Source organism: Panthera uncia, chromosome E3 (genome assembly GCF_023721935.1).
Source record: "Panthera uncia isolate 11264 chromosome E3, Puncia_PCG_1.0, whole genome shotgun sequence".
Classification (NCBI taxonomy): Eukaryota; Metazoa; Chordata; class Mammalia; order Carnivora; family Felidae; genus Panthera; species Panthera uncia.
Window position 1 is genome coordinate 11,086,188 of NC_064815.1, and position 16,176 is coordinate 11,102,363.

Sequence of the window (16,176 nt, forward strand, 5' to 3'; positions counted from 1 at the left end):
ATTTCTCTTTTTTTAATATAGGCATTAAAAACTGCTAATTTCTCCCCCAAGCTCTGTTTTATTTATTTTTTACATTTTTTATTTTTATTTTATTTATTCTCAAGTTCACATACAATGTAGTCTTGGAGTAAAATCCAGTGATTCATCACTTACATATAACACCCAGGGCTCATCCCAACCAGTCCTATCCTTAATGCCCATCACCCATTTTCCCCACCCCTGACCCCCATCAACTCTCAGATTATTCTCTTTATTTAAGAGTCTCTTATGGTTTGCCTTACTCTCTGTTTTTATCTTATTTTTCCTTCCTTTCCCCTATGATCATCTGTTAGGTTTCTCAAATTCCACATATGAGTGAAATCATGTGATATCTGTTTTTCTTTGACTGACTTATTTCACTTAGCATAATACCCTCCAGTTCCATCCACACTGTTGCAAATGGCAAGATATCATTCTTTTTCATTGCTTAGTAGTATTCCACTGTGTGTGTGTGTGTGTGTGTGTGTATACATACATATATATATATATATATATATATATATATAACATCTTTTTTTTTAATGTTTATTATTTTTGAGAGAGAGACAGAGTGTGAGTAGGTGAGGAGCAGAGAGAGAGGGAGGGGACACAAAATCCAAAGCAGGCTCCAGGCTCTAAGCTGTCAGCTCAGAGCCTGACATGGGGCTCGAACTCATGGACGGTGAGATCATGACCTGAGCTGAAGTCAGACACTTAACCAACTGAGCCACCCAGGCACCTCATAGATACCACATCTTCTTAATACATTCATCAGTTGATGGACATTTGGGCCAAGCTCTGTTTTAAAATTCTGAGATGTTGTGTCTTCATTTTCATTCAGTTCAAAATAGATATGATAAAGGATTTTTGTTCAATATATATAAAGAACTCTTATAACTCAATAATAAGATAATAACCCAGTGAGAAAAATGGGCAAACAATTTAATAAAGATAAGATGTAAGAATGGCTAATAAGCACATGAAAACGTGCTCAACATCATTAATCATTAGGAAATGAAAATTAGAACCATAATGATACCACTTCACATCCGCTAAGGATGGCTATAAGCAAAAAGGCAACAAAGGCTGTAAAGATATGGAGAAATTATCACCAATCATTGCTGGTAGAAATGTATAACAGTACAGTGACTTTGGAAAAACACTGGCAATTTCTGAAAAAGTTAAATATAAATCATCATGTAACCCAGCCATTCCACTCTTTGCTATAAACCCAAGAGACATAAAGATATATGTCCACACAGACTTGCGTGTGAATGTTCTTAGAAGCATTATTCATAAAAACAAAAAGGGGAAACAATCTAAATGTCCATCAGCTATTGGATGAACCATGAACAATTGGTATATTTCTATAGTAGAATATTATTCAGCAATACAAAGGAAGTACTGTTATATACTGAAAAATGAATGTACCTCAGAAAATTATGTGAAGCTAAAAAAAACCCCTAAACACAAAGACTGTATATTTTATGATTCCATTTATATTAAATGCCCTTAAAAAGCAAATCTACAGAGACAGAAAGCAGATTAGTAGTTTCCTGGGATTGGGAGGGGAAATGGGGATTAACTACAAATGAGTATGAGGGATATTTTGAGGGTGATAGATATGTTCTAAAATTGGATTGTGGTGATGCTTGAACCACTGTGTAAATTTAGTATCATTGAATTACACACTTAAAAGGGGTGAATTTCATAGTGTATAAATTATACCTCAATAAAATAGTTTCTAAAATAGACCTCCCCAGTGAACTAGACTAGTTCTGAATTGTTTGGAAATTATTTTGTACATTCTGTGCCTAGATGACCAATACTACATTCAAGACATGCTAATGGACAGAAAAAATTAAATGTGGCTTAAAACACTCAAGACGAACCCCGCATTCCCTACTATTCCAGGTCATGGCCATGCCAGAAAGGAAAGGTCCAAGTTCAGTGCTGTGAACCTTTCTGGCTACCTTCCATGGAGGAGGCTGGAATGACCTTTGTCCTGAGGTGACACTCTTCCTTGTTACTGATTAACCAGCTTTGCAGGAAGGCTACTTCACCAACAACCTGATCTGCCTGGAGAGCAATATCTGGCTGGGCTTAGGTGGGCAGGAAAAATGTCCACTCGCTACCACCAAGCTGCTAGTGATAGCTACTTAGAACTTTTGAAAGAGGCTACCAAGAGAGATCTGAATCTTTCTGATGAAGATGGCATGACTCCCACACTCCTGGCAGCTTACCATGGGAATTTGGAAGCCCTAGAAATAATCTGCAGCAGAGGGTAAGTTCAACCTGATGGTTTCTACTGGAAACAGTGTTTATGGTAGGAGTTTACAGACAGCAGCAAGAGACAGGGAAGTCAGTGAAAATACTTTGTTCTTTATGGATTGTCTAAATAATTGTCATTTTAGAGAAAAAGAGAAAACTGCCTAGAGATGCTCTTTTCACATTAAGAACTGGTACCATGGGGATAGCTCATTCCTTATGAGCCACACATAGAAAGATCCTGAACTCTTTCCATGAGTTCAGGGATGAGTTCGGGATGGGGGGGAGGATATTTTAATTTTGTGTCTTTAAAAATCTTTTACATAAGGGCTAAGTGGCTCAGTCAGTTAAGCATCTGACTCTTGATGTCAGGTCAGGTCTTGATCTCAGGGTCATGAATTCAAGCCCCACATTGGGCTCCATGCTAGGTCTGAAGCCTACTTTAAAACAAACAAACAAACAAACAAACAAACTTTTCCATGAAATTTAAATGGTTGACTCTTAAAAAGAAATCACTGTTTTACTTGACTTTAAGATGTTAACTTTGATTGGAACAAATGATGCGTTGTTTTTTTTTTATCTATTCCATTAAAATCCACAGCCTTTTATTAATACACAACCCTAATGCAAGCCATGATTCTTAGATGAAATAGTTGGCTTTATAAGGGACCTTCAGCCTGTCTTATCTCTCTAGCTGTCAGATATATACACATGCATACACACTTCCCCCAAATTCTAATGCAGGAATTACCTATCTCTTTTCTTCTGCATGTTACCAGAAGGGCTAGGCAGTGTTGGCAACTATAACCCGATGGCAGTAAAGAAAGGAAAAAAGAAAACATTAATAAAGGAGCTAAGTGAATCAATTTCAATTCAGTAAATATTTACTTTTACATATTTGCAATGTACCAGCCATTTTATTGGCCACTGGGGATGCTCTGGTCAACAAGAGAGACCCATTTCCTCTCCTCATGGTGATCAGATTTGAGAGAGGAAGACAGAAATTAAATAAGTTAAGTCACAGATGATATTGGTTATAAAGGGGGGAAAGAAAGGGCACTACATAAATAACACAGGCATCTATCCCAAACCATAGAGTGAGGATAGGCTTTCTGGATCATTGAAGCTGTAACTTAAAAGGTGAGAAGAAGCTGGCCAGAAGATGGAAGGAAGAATGTTTCCCCCCAAGTGAGAGCACTTTGCATTCTAGGCACTGAAGTTGAGTATGGCTGGATGCAGCTTTAATGGGGAGAGGCCAAGTTGTAAGAAATGACCAGATCACAAGAGCCTTGTAAACTCTGGGAGTTGAACTTTATCCTAACGGCATGGGAAGTCATTGTCAGGTTTAAGCAGGGTAGCCACCTGGTAGATTTGTGTTTACAAAACTTGTTCAGGCAGCTGTGTAGCAGTCACGGAAAATGTTCAAGGGCTATTTTAATGGTTGAGATGAGAGATGAACTGGACTAGGGCAGTGGCAATGGCAATGGAGAGACAGGGATGGATTGGAGTGGCAGTTTGGGTGTAGGATCAATTACAGTTGACTGGATGTTTTGGTGAGTAGAGGAAGAGGAAGGTAAGACCCCGTATTCCACCGTTGTGTTAAGTTGCCATGGAGTACATAGGCTGAAAAAAATATCTTGTACAGGTTTTCTTAGGCTCCCATATTGACCACAGCCAATTTTCAGGAACTGTGAGAGATCAATTGCCAGTTATACTTAAGGGAGTTAAAAAGGGAAATAAATTAAAAATTGAATTTAGAAGTTAATCAGTCATTGATCACTGACAGTGAATCATGTGGTAATTATTAATACCCAAACTCTGGCTTTGTTAAAAATTGTGTTCCTTTCTTTTCAAAATTTAAAGATGAAAAGCAATAATTACATATGTTCTCCTACACTTGGAAGATGGCTCCAATTATACAAAATTTCATTTTGCCTTCAAAGTGTATGTGAATTTTTTTTGTTTTGTTTCACTTGCTAACCTAAGTTACCTTCCTCCCTGATTCTTCGAGGATACTTATTGCAAAATTTTACATCATATTACAAAGATAAATTTAATAAAGTAAAAATCAAACCAATTTTCACAGTCATTAACATTTGGGCTTATATCCTTCCAGAATTTTTCCTTTGAGAACATGTACATACACATACACTTTTCCCCCTGAAGAAAGGCAGTCATATTATACAAACTGTTCTGACACCTGCTTCTAATTATTTAACAATAGATTATGGATCATTTTCACTTTCAGTTTTTTATTTGCTCTTTGAAGTAGAAATCTATACCACTGGTGTTTTGTTTTGTTTTGTTTTGTTTTGTTTTGTTTTGTTAATTAGAGAGAGAGAGAGAATTTGCCTGAATTTAGCCCAGGCAAACACTATAGCATCAAAATTGGATTCAGCTAATCAAATGAGGGGAACCAGTTCGTGAACACCTGGGCAGATATGTGTAATGGTTCTATCAAGAAGTATGAAAGACACCAAGGACTAAAAGACAGAGATTGGATTTAGAAGAGTGGGGAGAGGGGCAGATGGAGAGGGAGAGAAAGAGAGAGAGAGAGAGAGAGAGAGAGAGAGAGAGACGGACAGAGAGAATCTTAAGCAGGCTCAGCACAGAGCCTGATGTGGGGCTTGATCCCATGATCCTGGGATCATGAACTGAGCTGAAATCAAGAGTTGGACAGTCAGCTAACTGTGCCACCCAGGCATCCCATGCCACTGTTTTTTAAAAATTCTTTTTAATGTTTTTATTTATTTTTGAGACAGAGAGAGACAGAGCATGAGCAGGGGAGGGACAGAGAGGGGGGGAGACACAGAATCTGAAGCAGGGTCCAGGCTCTGAGCCATCAGCACAGAGCCCGACATGCAGCTCGAACACACGGAGTGTGAGATCATGACCTGAACCGAAGTCGGACCCTCAACCGACTGAGCCACCCAGGCGCCCCAGCATGTCACTGGTTTTTAATGACTATATGGTATTCTGTTTTTACGGTTTCATCATAATTTATTTAACCAGTTGCTTGTTCATAACACTTAAATTTGAATCCAGTCTTTCAACTGTTATTAACAAGTTAGGATGAACACCCTTGCTTACTCATCTTTACACAAGGGTCTAATATTTCCTTAGGATAAATTCTTAAAGGCAGAGTTATTGATTCAAGAGGGTACTATGTTTTAAAAGCTTTTGGCACATAATGTGCCAGGAAATTTGAACTACTTTATGATTCCTCCAGCATTGTTCATTTTCCCATACTCCTGCCAAAACTGAGTATTACTGTTCTTTTTAATCCTTGCCTATCTGATGGGCAAGAAAATGGTAGTACATTGTTTTCATTTATATTTCTTTGATTATTAGTAAGTCCAAATATTCCTTCTTATGTAGAAAAACATTTTTGAAATACTGATTTTTTTTTCTGAGAACAGCTTCACAAAAAACAAATTAACTTCAAAAGAGAAAAAATGATGTGGACCAGATGCTCAGAGTAAGTTAATATAAGCAAGTTGCCCATTTAGTGACTATAATACCAATCCAGTTTTAAAAATTACTGCCCAAATGCACTGACCTACAAAAAAGCAAGAGCAAAATGGAGATTATTTTAAAATCTCTTCAGTGAGTTTCTCTTTTGGAAAAAAGAAATAGGAAAAGAAACCAACCCAAGACTGAATTTAGCCTAGGCAAACACTATAGCATCAATATTGGATTCAGATAGTCAAACGAGGGGGACCAGTTTGTGAATATCTGGGCAGGTATGTGTAATGATTCTATCAAGAAGTATGAAAGACACCAAAGACTGAAAGACAAAGATTGAATTTAGAAGTACTCCATGAGGGTCGCCTGGGTGGCTCAGTCAGTTGGGCATCCGGCGTCAGCTCAGGTCATGATCTCACAGTTCACGAGTTCGAGCCCTGTGTCAGGCTCTGTGCTGATGGCACAGAGCCTGGAGCCTGCTTTGGATTCTGTGTCTCCCTCTCTCTCTGCCCCTGTCCTGCTCGTGCTCTGTCTCTCTCAGAAATAAATAAACATTAAAAAAATATAAGGTCTCCATGAAATTTGTCATTAGGAAATATTTTAAGTTATACACAAATTTGGAAAGTTGCTTTATTTAAAAATTTTTTTTAAAGTTTTTATTTATTTTTGAGAGACAGAGCATGAAGAGGAGAGGGAGACACAGAATCTGAAGCAGGCTCCAGCTCCAAGCTGTCAGCACAGAGCCTGTCGCGAGTCTTCAACTCACAAATTGCGAGATCATGACCTGAGCTGAAGTTGGTTGCTTAACCAACTGAGCCACCCTGGTGCCCCAGAAAGCTGCCTTTAAATTTTTTTTAATGTTTATTTTATTTTATTTTTGAGAAAGAGAGAGAGACAGAGAGGGAGCTGGGGGAAGGGCAAAAAAAGAGGGAGACACAGAATTTAAAGTAGACTCCAGGCTCTGAGCTGTAGCACAGAACCTGATGCGGGGCTCGAACTCAAAACTGTGGGATCATGGCCTGAGCCGAAATTAAGAGTCAGATGCTTTAAAAAAATTTTTTTTAATATTTATTTATTTGAGAGAGACAGAGTGTGAACAGGTGGGGGGCAGAGAGAGGGAGACACAGAATCTGAAGCAGGCTCCAGGCTCCAAGCTGTCAGCACAGAGCCCTACTTGGGGCTCGAACTCACAAACTGTGAGATCATGAAGAGTCAGATGCTTAACCAACTCAGCCACCCAGGCACCCAAGAAAGTTGCTTTTAAATAGAATTTTTATAAGTGGAAATAACTTAAATACACTAGGGAAACTTTTAAATCATCTTACTGACAGTTTCATCTATAAATTTGGAATTTTGCATTTGAAATTTTCTTAGAACAAGACACATCTTTGGGGTCATCTCAAGGTTTTCTTGATGTTCTTCCTTCCATCTTGAAAGGATCATTTAAGTTCCTTTAAGTTCCAAAGCATGTAGATTTAACCTAAACTCCTTAAGACCCTGAACATCCCCACCATAGCTCACTCCTCTCAATAATTTCTTTTTTAACTTATACAACCCAATAGTTTCAAGCAAATTTAGCCAGTATGTTTTTGTTTATGTTTATAGTACCATCTTGGATGTTTTTACAATCCCTCTTTGATGTCTAGAGTACTTAAGGAGTCTTTTGAATATGGTGCTTGGTTAAAATAAATAAAATGTAAAACTACATCTTTGGGGGTGAGGCACTGTGCCCCCCTAAGATACACAACTGCACTAAGACTGAAAGAGGTTTTCTTTGATCTAAAACAATTAAATCAGGCATACTGAGCAGACCTCTTGGAAGTAGCAGCCCGACAGAATGGTCTTATTTAATATTTGCTTTCCTTAGATTAAATTTCATTTTCTTACTTTCCTCTTTGCACTGATTTCCCTTGCCCCATCTCCATGCACTCTGGTCAACCGAAATATACTCCTGGTTCCTCAGATATGCCATGTTTAACATCACCCATATGTGCATCTGTTCATGCTGTTCTCTGCTCAGAAGGAGGTTACCAACTGCCAGAGTATGGGCTGGATCCAGTCCAAAACTCTGTTTTATTTGGATTTCACTGTATTTTTCTTTTAAATTGGAGCCAACGTTTGAAATTCAAAAAATTCCACATGAAATCCTGGATGTCTGGCTTTATGTGGAAAATGGAAGCCCTGGCCAAATTGTGGCTGCTTTTATTCAAGGTGGCAGTCAGCTGCTGCTGAGTGACAGCTATCCTTTCTCATTGAAGTTCACACTCAACTATGACTTTGTTGAAAGAACAAGCTTGGCTCCATTCAGCTGCTTAAATTACCTGCTTGGTTTAAGTTGAGTCTGAGACTTCTGCTAGGAGATGTGATACAAAGGACAAAAAGACACAGGCTTGGCCCTCTCAGGCATATTATCTCATTAGGGAGATGGGGCATAAATATTGGGCAAATGAAGTACGACTGTAAGTGTTTAAAATGTCGCAAGAGCTAGGGCGCCTGGGTGGCTCAGTCAGTTAAGCGTCCGACTCTTGATTTTGGCTCAGGTCATGAGCTCATGGTCACGAGATGAAGCCTCAAGTCGGGCTCCACTCTGAATGCAAAGCCCGTTTAGGATTCTCTCTCTCCCTCTGTCCCTCCCCTGTGCTCTCTCTCTCAAAATAAGTAAACATTTAACAAAAGTCACAAGAGCTATTATAATGCTGTGGGAAAAATACATATATGAAATTAGGGATTATGAGTTTAGGGAAAAGGGAAATGATAATAGGTAATGTTTATTGAGTATTCACTATGGACCAAGCACTTTTCTAAGGCTTTATGTTAACTTATTCACATAGCAACTCCATGGAAATTATTCTCACACTCGAATTCAGATGAGGACACTGAGTCCTCAGTGAGTTAAGCTTGAGGCCTCATAGCTGGTAAAGTAGAAAAACTTGAGGTCTGTTAACGTAAGACTGTATTGTGCTGGAGACCGTTAGGCCTGGAGGCAAGCCTGATCCAAAGTATGCTGCCTGTGTAACAGGCTTAAATCAGTTAACCATTCTGAGCCTTATTTTACCCCTCTGATAATTATCCTGGTCTTTCTTTAAGAAGGAGATGGTGATGGTGGGTGGTGGTGATGGTGTTGAAAGTATAAACCTTCACAACTGAAAAGCCTGAGGAGACCAAGGGTTTCCATGGAGGAGTTACAAATCCGATTCATCAAATTACTGGACATTGGTTAACTAGCGCAGCTCTTCTCAATCTGCAGGGAACTTACATATCACCTTGGGATCTTGTTAAACTTCGGATTCTGATTCAGGAATTCTGGGCTGGAGTCCAAGATTCCGCATCTCCAGCAAACTAGCAGCTGCAACTGCAGCTGCTACTACTGATCCAGGGACCAAACTTTGAGTAGCAAGCAACAGAGGAAGGGTCACAGGGCATTGATGTGGCAGTTGCAAGTGAATGGATTGTCTCTCCTGTTTCCACATCCTACTCACCAAGAATATCAAGAGGCCTTCTCGGAACCTGTCTCCTGTCCTTCCATGGGTCCAGACGGGGGAAAGTTTAGAGGGATCCTGGTTTGGGGGTGTAGTCTAGGGTGAGGGAAGAATCCCTTTTAGTACCTGTATTATCAGAGTCCTCATCAATGGCTTGGGCTTGGGGCCAGAGCCATATTAAACAACATGACTGCCAGTAACTCACAATCTCATAGGGGGAGTGGGGTTGTGCCCTGGGGCAAGATTCCAGTAGGCATTAATTCATCCCACAAATCTTTACTGAGCACCTACCGCATGACTGTTTCTATGCTGGCATGGGGTCTCTGGCCTTAATCCCATCTAATAGTACCCCCAATTACACCATAAACCGTTGCAGAACTGATCGCATATATGACACTGTAATTACACAGAAGTAAGTTGGGGAATCAATGGGTATGTTCTACCCTTTGTATGAATAATGGTTATAGTAGATACTGTTTGGTACCTACACAATATCCATTCTCCTCTTCTTTCTTGCTGGTGGGAACCCAGTTCTGTTCAGTTCTTTATTTTCCTACATGTGACTCCAGTGGGGTAACACTGTTAGAGTGGGAATGAGCTCTTACCAGCTCATGAGAGATCATTGCTAAATTTTCAGGAAGTTTCAGTCTGTTAAACAGAGTCATTATTAAAAATAAGGTTATTTAACCTATCAGTTAATAAATTATATTTTTAAATACTCAAAACTTATCACTTCCTAATTATTTAGTGCTTCCTAACTATCACTTCCTAACTATGTTCTTAAGATTTTGCACATCTGCAATATCTACATATATGGTGGGAATAATTTATAACAGTGTGTTACCGTACATCTCTTCCAAACTGTGTCCAGTAATATCACATTAGTAGCTTGAATTTTGCCATGATGGGTGTATGTACAACACAAAAATTGACACATGCCATAAATCAGAGCTTTGATCTTTTTCTTGGGTAAGCCAGTTGTTAAACATTTACAAGTATGCCACTGGGTAATCTTATCCCTAGCTTCAGGGGAAAATTTTAATTGGCTTAAGTTATAGTAGTTCTATTTCTCTTCCTATAGACATGTGACCCAATTGGGAACAATGAGACATGAAAGTGGCTTTTTTTGGGGGAGGGGGATGTTTCTTGGAAAGCTTTTCTTCTAAAAAGGAAACAAAGGGTAGAGATGGGCTCTCTCTGTTTCTGGCCATGTTGATTTCTCTATGTGTTTAGACTTTCACAAGTTATAACCAATGCCAAGGCAGGATTAACATGTATTTTGTTCATCTTGTTTTTATTTATTTATTTATTTATTTATTTATTTATTTATTTTGGACCTCATGTTCTAAGAAACAAAAATTATGTGTATTTTTGATATTTTTTCTAGAGGGGACCCTAATAGATGTGACATCTGGGGAAATACTCCCTTGCATTATGCAGCCTCCAATGGTCATACCCACTGTGTTTCATTCCTGGTCAACTTTGGTGCCAACATCTTTGCCCTGGACAACAACTTACAGTCCCCACTGGATGCTGCTGCTAGCAGAGAGCAGAATGAATGTGTTGCTCTCCTGGATAAAGCTGCCACTGCCCAGAACATCATGAGCCCCAAGAAAGTTACCAGGCTGAAGGAGCAGGCTCAGAAGAATGCCAGGAGGCAGATCAAAGAGTGCGAGAGGCTCCAAGAGAAGCACCAACATAAGATGGCTCGCACCTATAGCAAGGAGGAATCTGGGACTCTTTCTTCTTCCAAGGCTACTTTCTCCAGGTCATCCCTTTCAAATGCTTCTGCTTCTGGTACATTTGGGTCAGCAACTAAGGGCATTAAAGACACCTTCAAGATAAAGTTCAAGAAGAACAAAGATACAGAAGAGCTGGTAGGGAAGGAGAGCAGAAGTGGGCAGAGGAATGTGATGGAAGTGTTCAGAGAAGAGGAGGAAGACACATTCTCCCAGGACTTCAAAGAGAAGCTCCAGTTCTCAGCAAAGGAGGACAGAGGTGTGCAGCACGAGTCCATTCTTAACCGTCCAGGTCTAGGCAATATTGTTTTTAGAAGGAACAGAATATTAAGTCCCGAAGACCTCTCAGACAGCAAGAGGGTGTTGGGATTTCAGATGCACAGTGAATTGCTTCAGAGACAAGGAGCAGCAGAGGCTGAGGAAGCTGAGGCTAACAAAGAGGGAGTGGAAAACAACCATGAAGATGATCTGCCTTGGGATGAGGATGAAGTGGAGTGGGAGGAAGATGTGGTTGATGCTACTCCTCTGGAAGTGTTTTTGCAGTCCCACCACCTGGAAGAATTCCTTCCCATTTTCATGAGAGAGCAGATTGATCTAGAAGCTCTGTTACTTTGCTCTGATGAGGACCTTCAGAGTATACAAATGCAGCTTGGTCCCAGGAAGAAAGTTCTTAATGCTATAAATGGAAGGAAGCAGGTGCTACAACAGCCTGGGCAACTGATTGACACCAGCCTCTGATGGACTATTGGGTCCACAGGGTGAACCTGCAGCAATGGGGCAATGCTGTGACCCACTGGAAACCCTCCAGGCAACACCCTCTGTATGCCCAATGCCAGGCCACTGGGAAGAGTTCCTAGGGTTTTGGAAATGCGCTCCTAAGAAAGAGGCCCATACTGTAGTCTGAGAAAGAGGCCCATACTGTAGTCTGAGAAATATTCTGTACCTGTCCAAAAAAACCACCAGTGACCAACTCAAAGAGATCTGGGAATACAAAAATGCAATTTTATCTCCAATTATCTTTTTGATATTTTTGAATATAGAAAGGGTTAAATGAATGACAGACAAGGGAAAATCTCTTTACTTTTCCAACTCTGAACTTAAAAATTATAATCTCTTGTCACGCAAGCGTGCTGCTTACTTTCTCATCCTTAGAGCCTGGGGATTCCAACTCCAGTTCTGTCCTGAGCTCTACAACTTTGTCTGTTGGAAGAGATTTGAGTTCTTCCATTGGCCTGAGGCTTCATGTCCAACTTAAATGTGTTTAACCCTTCAACAGATGTTTACATGTTTATAAGTAATGGAAATGGGTTTATAATATTCCTGCCTGGGAACAGAGGCAGAGCAGCATGTAAGGAGAGTGAAGAAAGAAATAGAATACCGGGTACCTGATGTAATATGAATCGTATCTCCCTAAAATTTGTATGTTGAAGCTTTATGCCTCAACATAACTGTATTTGGAGATCAGACCGTTAGAGAGGTGATTAAAGTTAAATGATGTCATAAGGGACACGGATGGATGGTGTCCTTATAAGAAGAGACACTCAGGGTTGCACACACACACACACACAGAAGAGGCCACGTGGGGACACAGCAAGAAAACAGTCATCTGCAAGCCAAAGACAGATGCTTCAGGCAAAACCAAACCTTCCAATACTTTGATCTTGCACTTCCAGTCTTCAGAGCTGTAAGAAAATAAATTTCTGTTGTTTAAACCACCCAGTCTGTGGTATTTTGTTATGGCAGTCTTAGCAGACCAAGACTAAGGAGTGGAGAGAAAATAAGGATGCCGAGAAAAAGTCTGGACTGTTTCATGATTTTTCTCAAGGTAAGTGCCTTCTGAAACTTAAAAGAAGGGGGGGAAATCTAGGTCATTTGTAAGGAAAAGTTGATTATAAAAGGAAATTTTACATTTTTATGTGCATGTACATATCTTTTTTTATGTGGTTTAAAAAATTTTTTATTACTTTATTTTTGAGAGGCAGAGAGATAGAACATGAGAGGGGGAGGGGCAGAGAAAGAGGGAGACAGAATCCGAAGCAGGGTCCAGGCTTTGAGCCGTCAGCACAGAGGCCAATGCAGGGCTCAAACCCATGATCTGTGAGATCATGACCTGAGCCAAAGTCCGATGCTTAACTGACTGAGCCACCCAAGAGCCCCTATTATGTACATATCTTTTATTTACTCTTGTCTGTCAGCATGGCCACATGTCTGAATATGTGTAAGTTCTACGATATAAACTGGCAGCATTGCAGCTGACATTTTTGAATGGCTGTCCCAATTCAGATTGAAACCCTACTGAATAGCTAAGCTTCCTTGGACTTTTATAGCCAGACTTACATCAAGTGGAATTTACTATTGACTGTGTGTATAATACAGAAATAGCTGTTCATCTTCAGCATGGTTCCTCATGCACATCTGTTTGGGTTATTTCAAGAGGCACCCATGGAGACGATAAGCTTAAGGAGGATACAGATGTGTAAATCTGATGAACAATTGGCTCATTCTTCCTCAATGGATAGATTCAGAAAGATTGTCAGTCATGGAATAAATATGTTGCACTAGGGGATGATCATGTTTACAAATACTGCATTTTGTTGGTCTGGAATAGACCGAAGCTGTATTTGCTTTCAAAAAAGTGTGCACAAAAGCATTTGGCACATAAAAGAAACCCAGATAAAGTTTGTTGTGTCTGAGCCTGCGTGTATTAGTACTTCATTATTGTAGATGCCAGGATCCTCTCTCCACTTATTCTCCAGAATTTGCCTAATGAGACACTGGTTCCTAGGATATATGAGAAGTATAAGTCACTGGGGTTGGGGGGCGGGGAGGAAGTGCTGCTGTTAACAAAAAGGATGAGTTCTAGTAGTACTTTGTACATGACTGTCAGAGGTAAAAGTAGTATAGAAAGCCTGGCGATACATTGTAGCAAATGAGAGGCTGTGTGAGGTGGTACAAAGAATTGTGAGCTGGAAACCTGCATTGCTGCCTGGATAGAATATCACCTTATGGACGTGGAAAGATACCTCTTTGGGAGAATGAGAAAAGGCAGGTCAGTGGAAATATTACTGGAACTCTCCGCCTTAAAGGATCTCATTCAAAGTGCTTTGTGGGAGTCCCTCATTTCCAGCTGGAATTCTCCATGCTGGAGAATTCTCCTACTGGAGGGGCAGTATTTGGCTCAGAAAATACAGGAAGGAGGATGTTTGTTTGTCCAGTAGAACTGGAAGCTCTCACCATGACCATCCCCTTGGATTTCATGTCAATTTTGCGATGAGGGAAGGGGATATGATTTTGAAGGACATGTGGATTGTAAAATGTCACATGAAAATGCCATCCAAAATTGCTGGATTAAAAAGAAGGGACCAAACCTAATCCCTTTCTGTTATCACGTGAATAATCACAAACCTCTGTGAGGCCACAATGGGTTGTCAGAGTTGCATTTTTTTTCAACAGCTGAATTTTATTTTTATTAAGGTAACCCAGCTTGTAGGCTCCATTGGCTCATCTACCATTCTCTGAACATCTCCTGTTGTTCCATTTAAAGGGTAGAGACCATGTCTGCAATTATCACAAAAATTAGATCAAAATATATGAACGAAACAGTGAGAATTACCTTCGGTCTTATATATCAGGGAGCAAAGAAGTTGAATTAAAAGTTTCCCACTACTGAGAACTCTGCTATGCCCACTTCCTTATTGGAGAAGCCAGGTTCTGCCTTACAATGTAAGCTCCTTAGAGACAGGGAGTTTTCTCTGTCCTATGTTCACTGACATATCCCTTGCACCAAATTCTGGTCTGTCATATAGCAGATGGTCAGTATTTATTGTTGCATAACTAGATGGGAGGCCTAGGCTGGAGGCAAGATGCAAATTATGCTGGGCTGTTGATTCCTAGGAGTTTCACTGAATGTAGTGTCTCACATGGCATCTAAGGGTCAGGGTGGGTTATGTGACGTCGAAAGGAGTGACTCTGAAAGGAAAAACTTTCTCCCCATTGCACAAACCATTCTCAATCCATTTTCTGCCTCAAGTGTAACATAGTTGTAGTCATCAGTCACGTTGGACAACTCTCACCTCTTTTGGGGAGACATTTGCTATTGGGGATCTCACTAGGCACCTTTATGCTCTTCTTGTGGGCTCTTGGCCTCTTATGAATTATTTACAGAATCAGTATGTGAATGTTCTCCCAACTTATCATGAAGGATATAGCCTCTCCATCATGCCACATTGCTGTAAAAAAGTCTTATACCATATTATAAAAGGTTATAACTGTTATAAGAATTCTAGATGTTTCAAACTAAATGAAACAAGAGAGGCCTAAGGGAGGAAGCTAGAGGAGTATAAATGCCTTGTCTAGAGACAGACTGGAGGATTATGAGCCTGGATGAGTTTAAATACTCACTGTATTCAGACCTCCATCCCTTAAACTAGATGCTTATCCAGTGCTATCAAACTCCCTAATGCCCTTGGTTCTCTCTCTGTCTCCCTCTCTTTGTAGTCTAACGTAAAAGTCAGTGAGAAATAAAAGAAAGAACATTTCACTGAAGGAGTTTGGTGTGTCAAACACATATCGTGCTTATATCTCAGGCCGTCAGGTTATACACATCAATTGTATGCTTGCAATTCCAAAATCCGAGTAACCAACCCAGACCATTGTTTTGAGCTCCAAATCCATAAGCCCGAGTGCCTATCTGACGTCTCCCCTTGAATGTCTCACAGGTACCTCAAACTCAATATGCCCAGAACTAAACCTATCTTCTCCCAAGTCGGTGATTCTTAACTGGGATAATTTTGCCCCAGGGACCTCTGGCAATGTCTACAGGCATTTTTCATTATCGTGAGTTGGGGGCCAGGGGTTGATACAGGTATCTAGTGGCTAGAAACAAGGAATGCTAAACATCCTACCGTGCATAGGACAGCCCCCTACAACAAAGAATAATCTGAACCCAAATGTTGATAATGCAGAGACCGAGAAACCCAGGGCTCTATCTATTCTTCCTCTTTTGAGAATGGCATGCTTAACAAGCCTCTGATCTCATCTCTGGCCCTTCCTCTCTCTCTCTCTCCTAATTACAGCCACACCAGGTTTCCTGTAGCTTCCTGAATATAGTGTGCCTCTCCTATGCCTGTGCCCCCGCACACCATCATCCCTCCTCCTGGGAAACCCTTCCTCCATGTAGCCAACTCTCTTGGGAGACTCACCCTCTC

General features: G+C 40.3%; 1 protein-coding gene across 1 annotated transcript; it reads left to right on the forward strand.

The window, feature by feature from the left end:
- The first annotated feature begins 612 nt into the window (after positions 1 to 612).
- On the forward strand, positions 613 to 12,835 carry ANKS4B (ankyrin repeat and sterile alpha motif domain containing 4B). The gene is made up of 2 exons (XM_049639169.1): positions 613 to 2,302; positions 10,618 to 12,835. The coding sequence occupies exons 1-2, from the start codon at positions 2,139 to 2,141 to the stop codon at positions 11,705 to 11,707; spliced, it is 1,254 nt and encodes a 417-aa protein (XP_049495126.1). The 5' UTR covers positions 613 to 2,138; the 3' UTR covers positions 11,708 to 12,835.
- Positions 12,836 to 16,176: the final 3,341 nt, after the last annotated feature.

What these genes read in the sequence shown, in the direction of transcription:
- ANKS4B (XM_049639169.1), top strand. Translation starts at nt 2,139, where the DNA reads ATGTCCACTCGCTACCACCAAGCTGCTAGTGATAGCTACTTAGAACTT. An exon ending in GAAATAATCTGCAGCAGAGG is followed by an intron (nt 2,303 to 10,617) that starts GTAAGTTCAACC and finishes TATTTTTTCTAG; the next exon opens with AGGGGACCCTAATAGATGTG.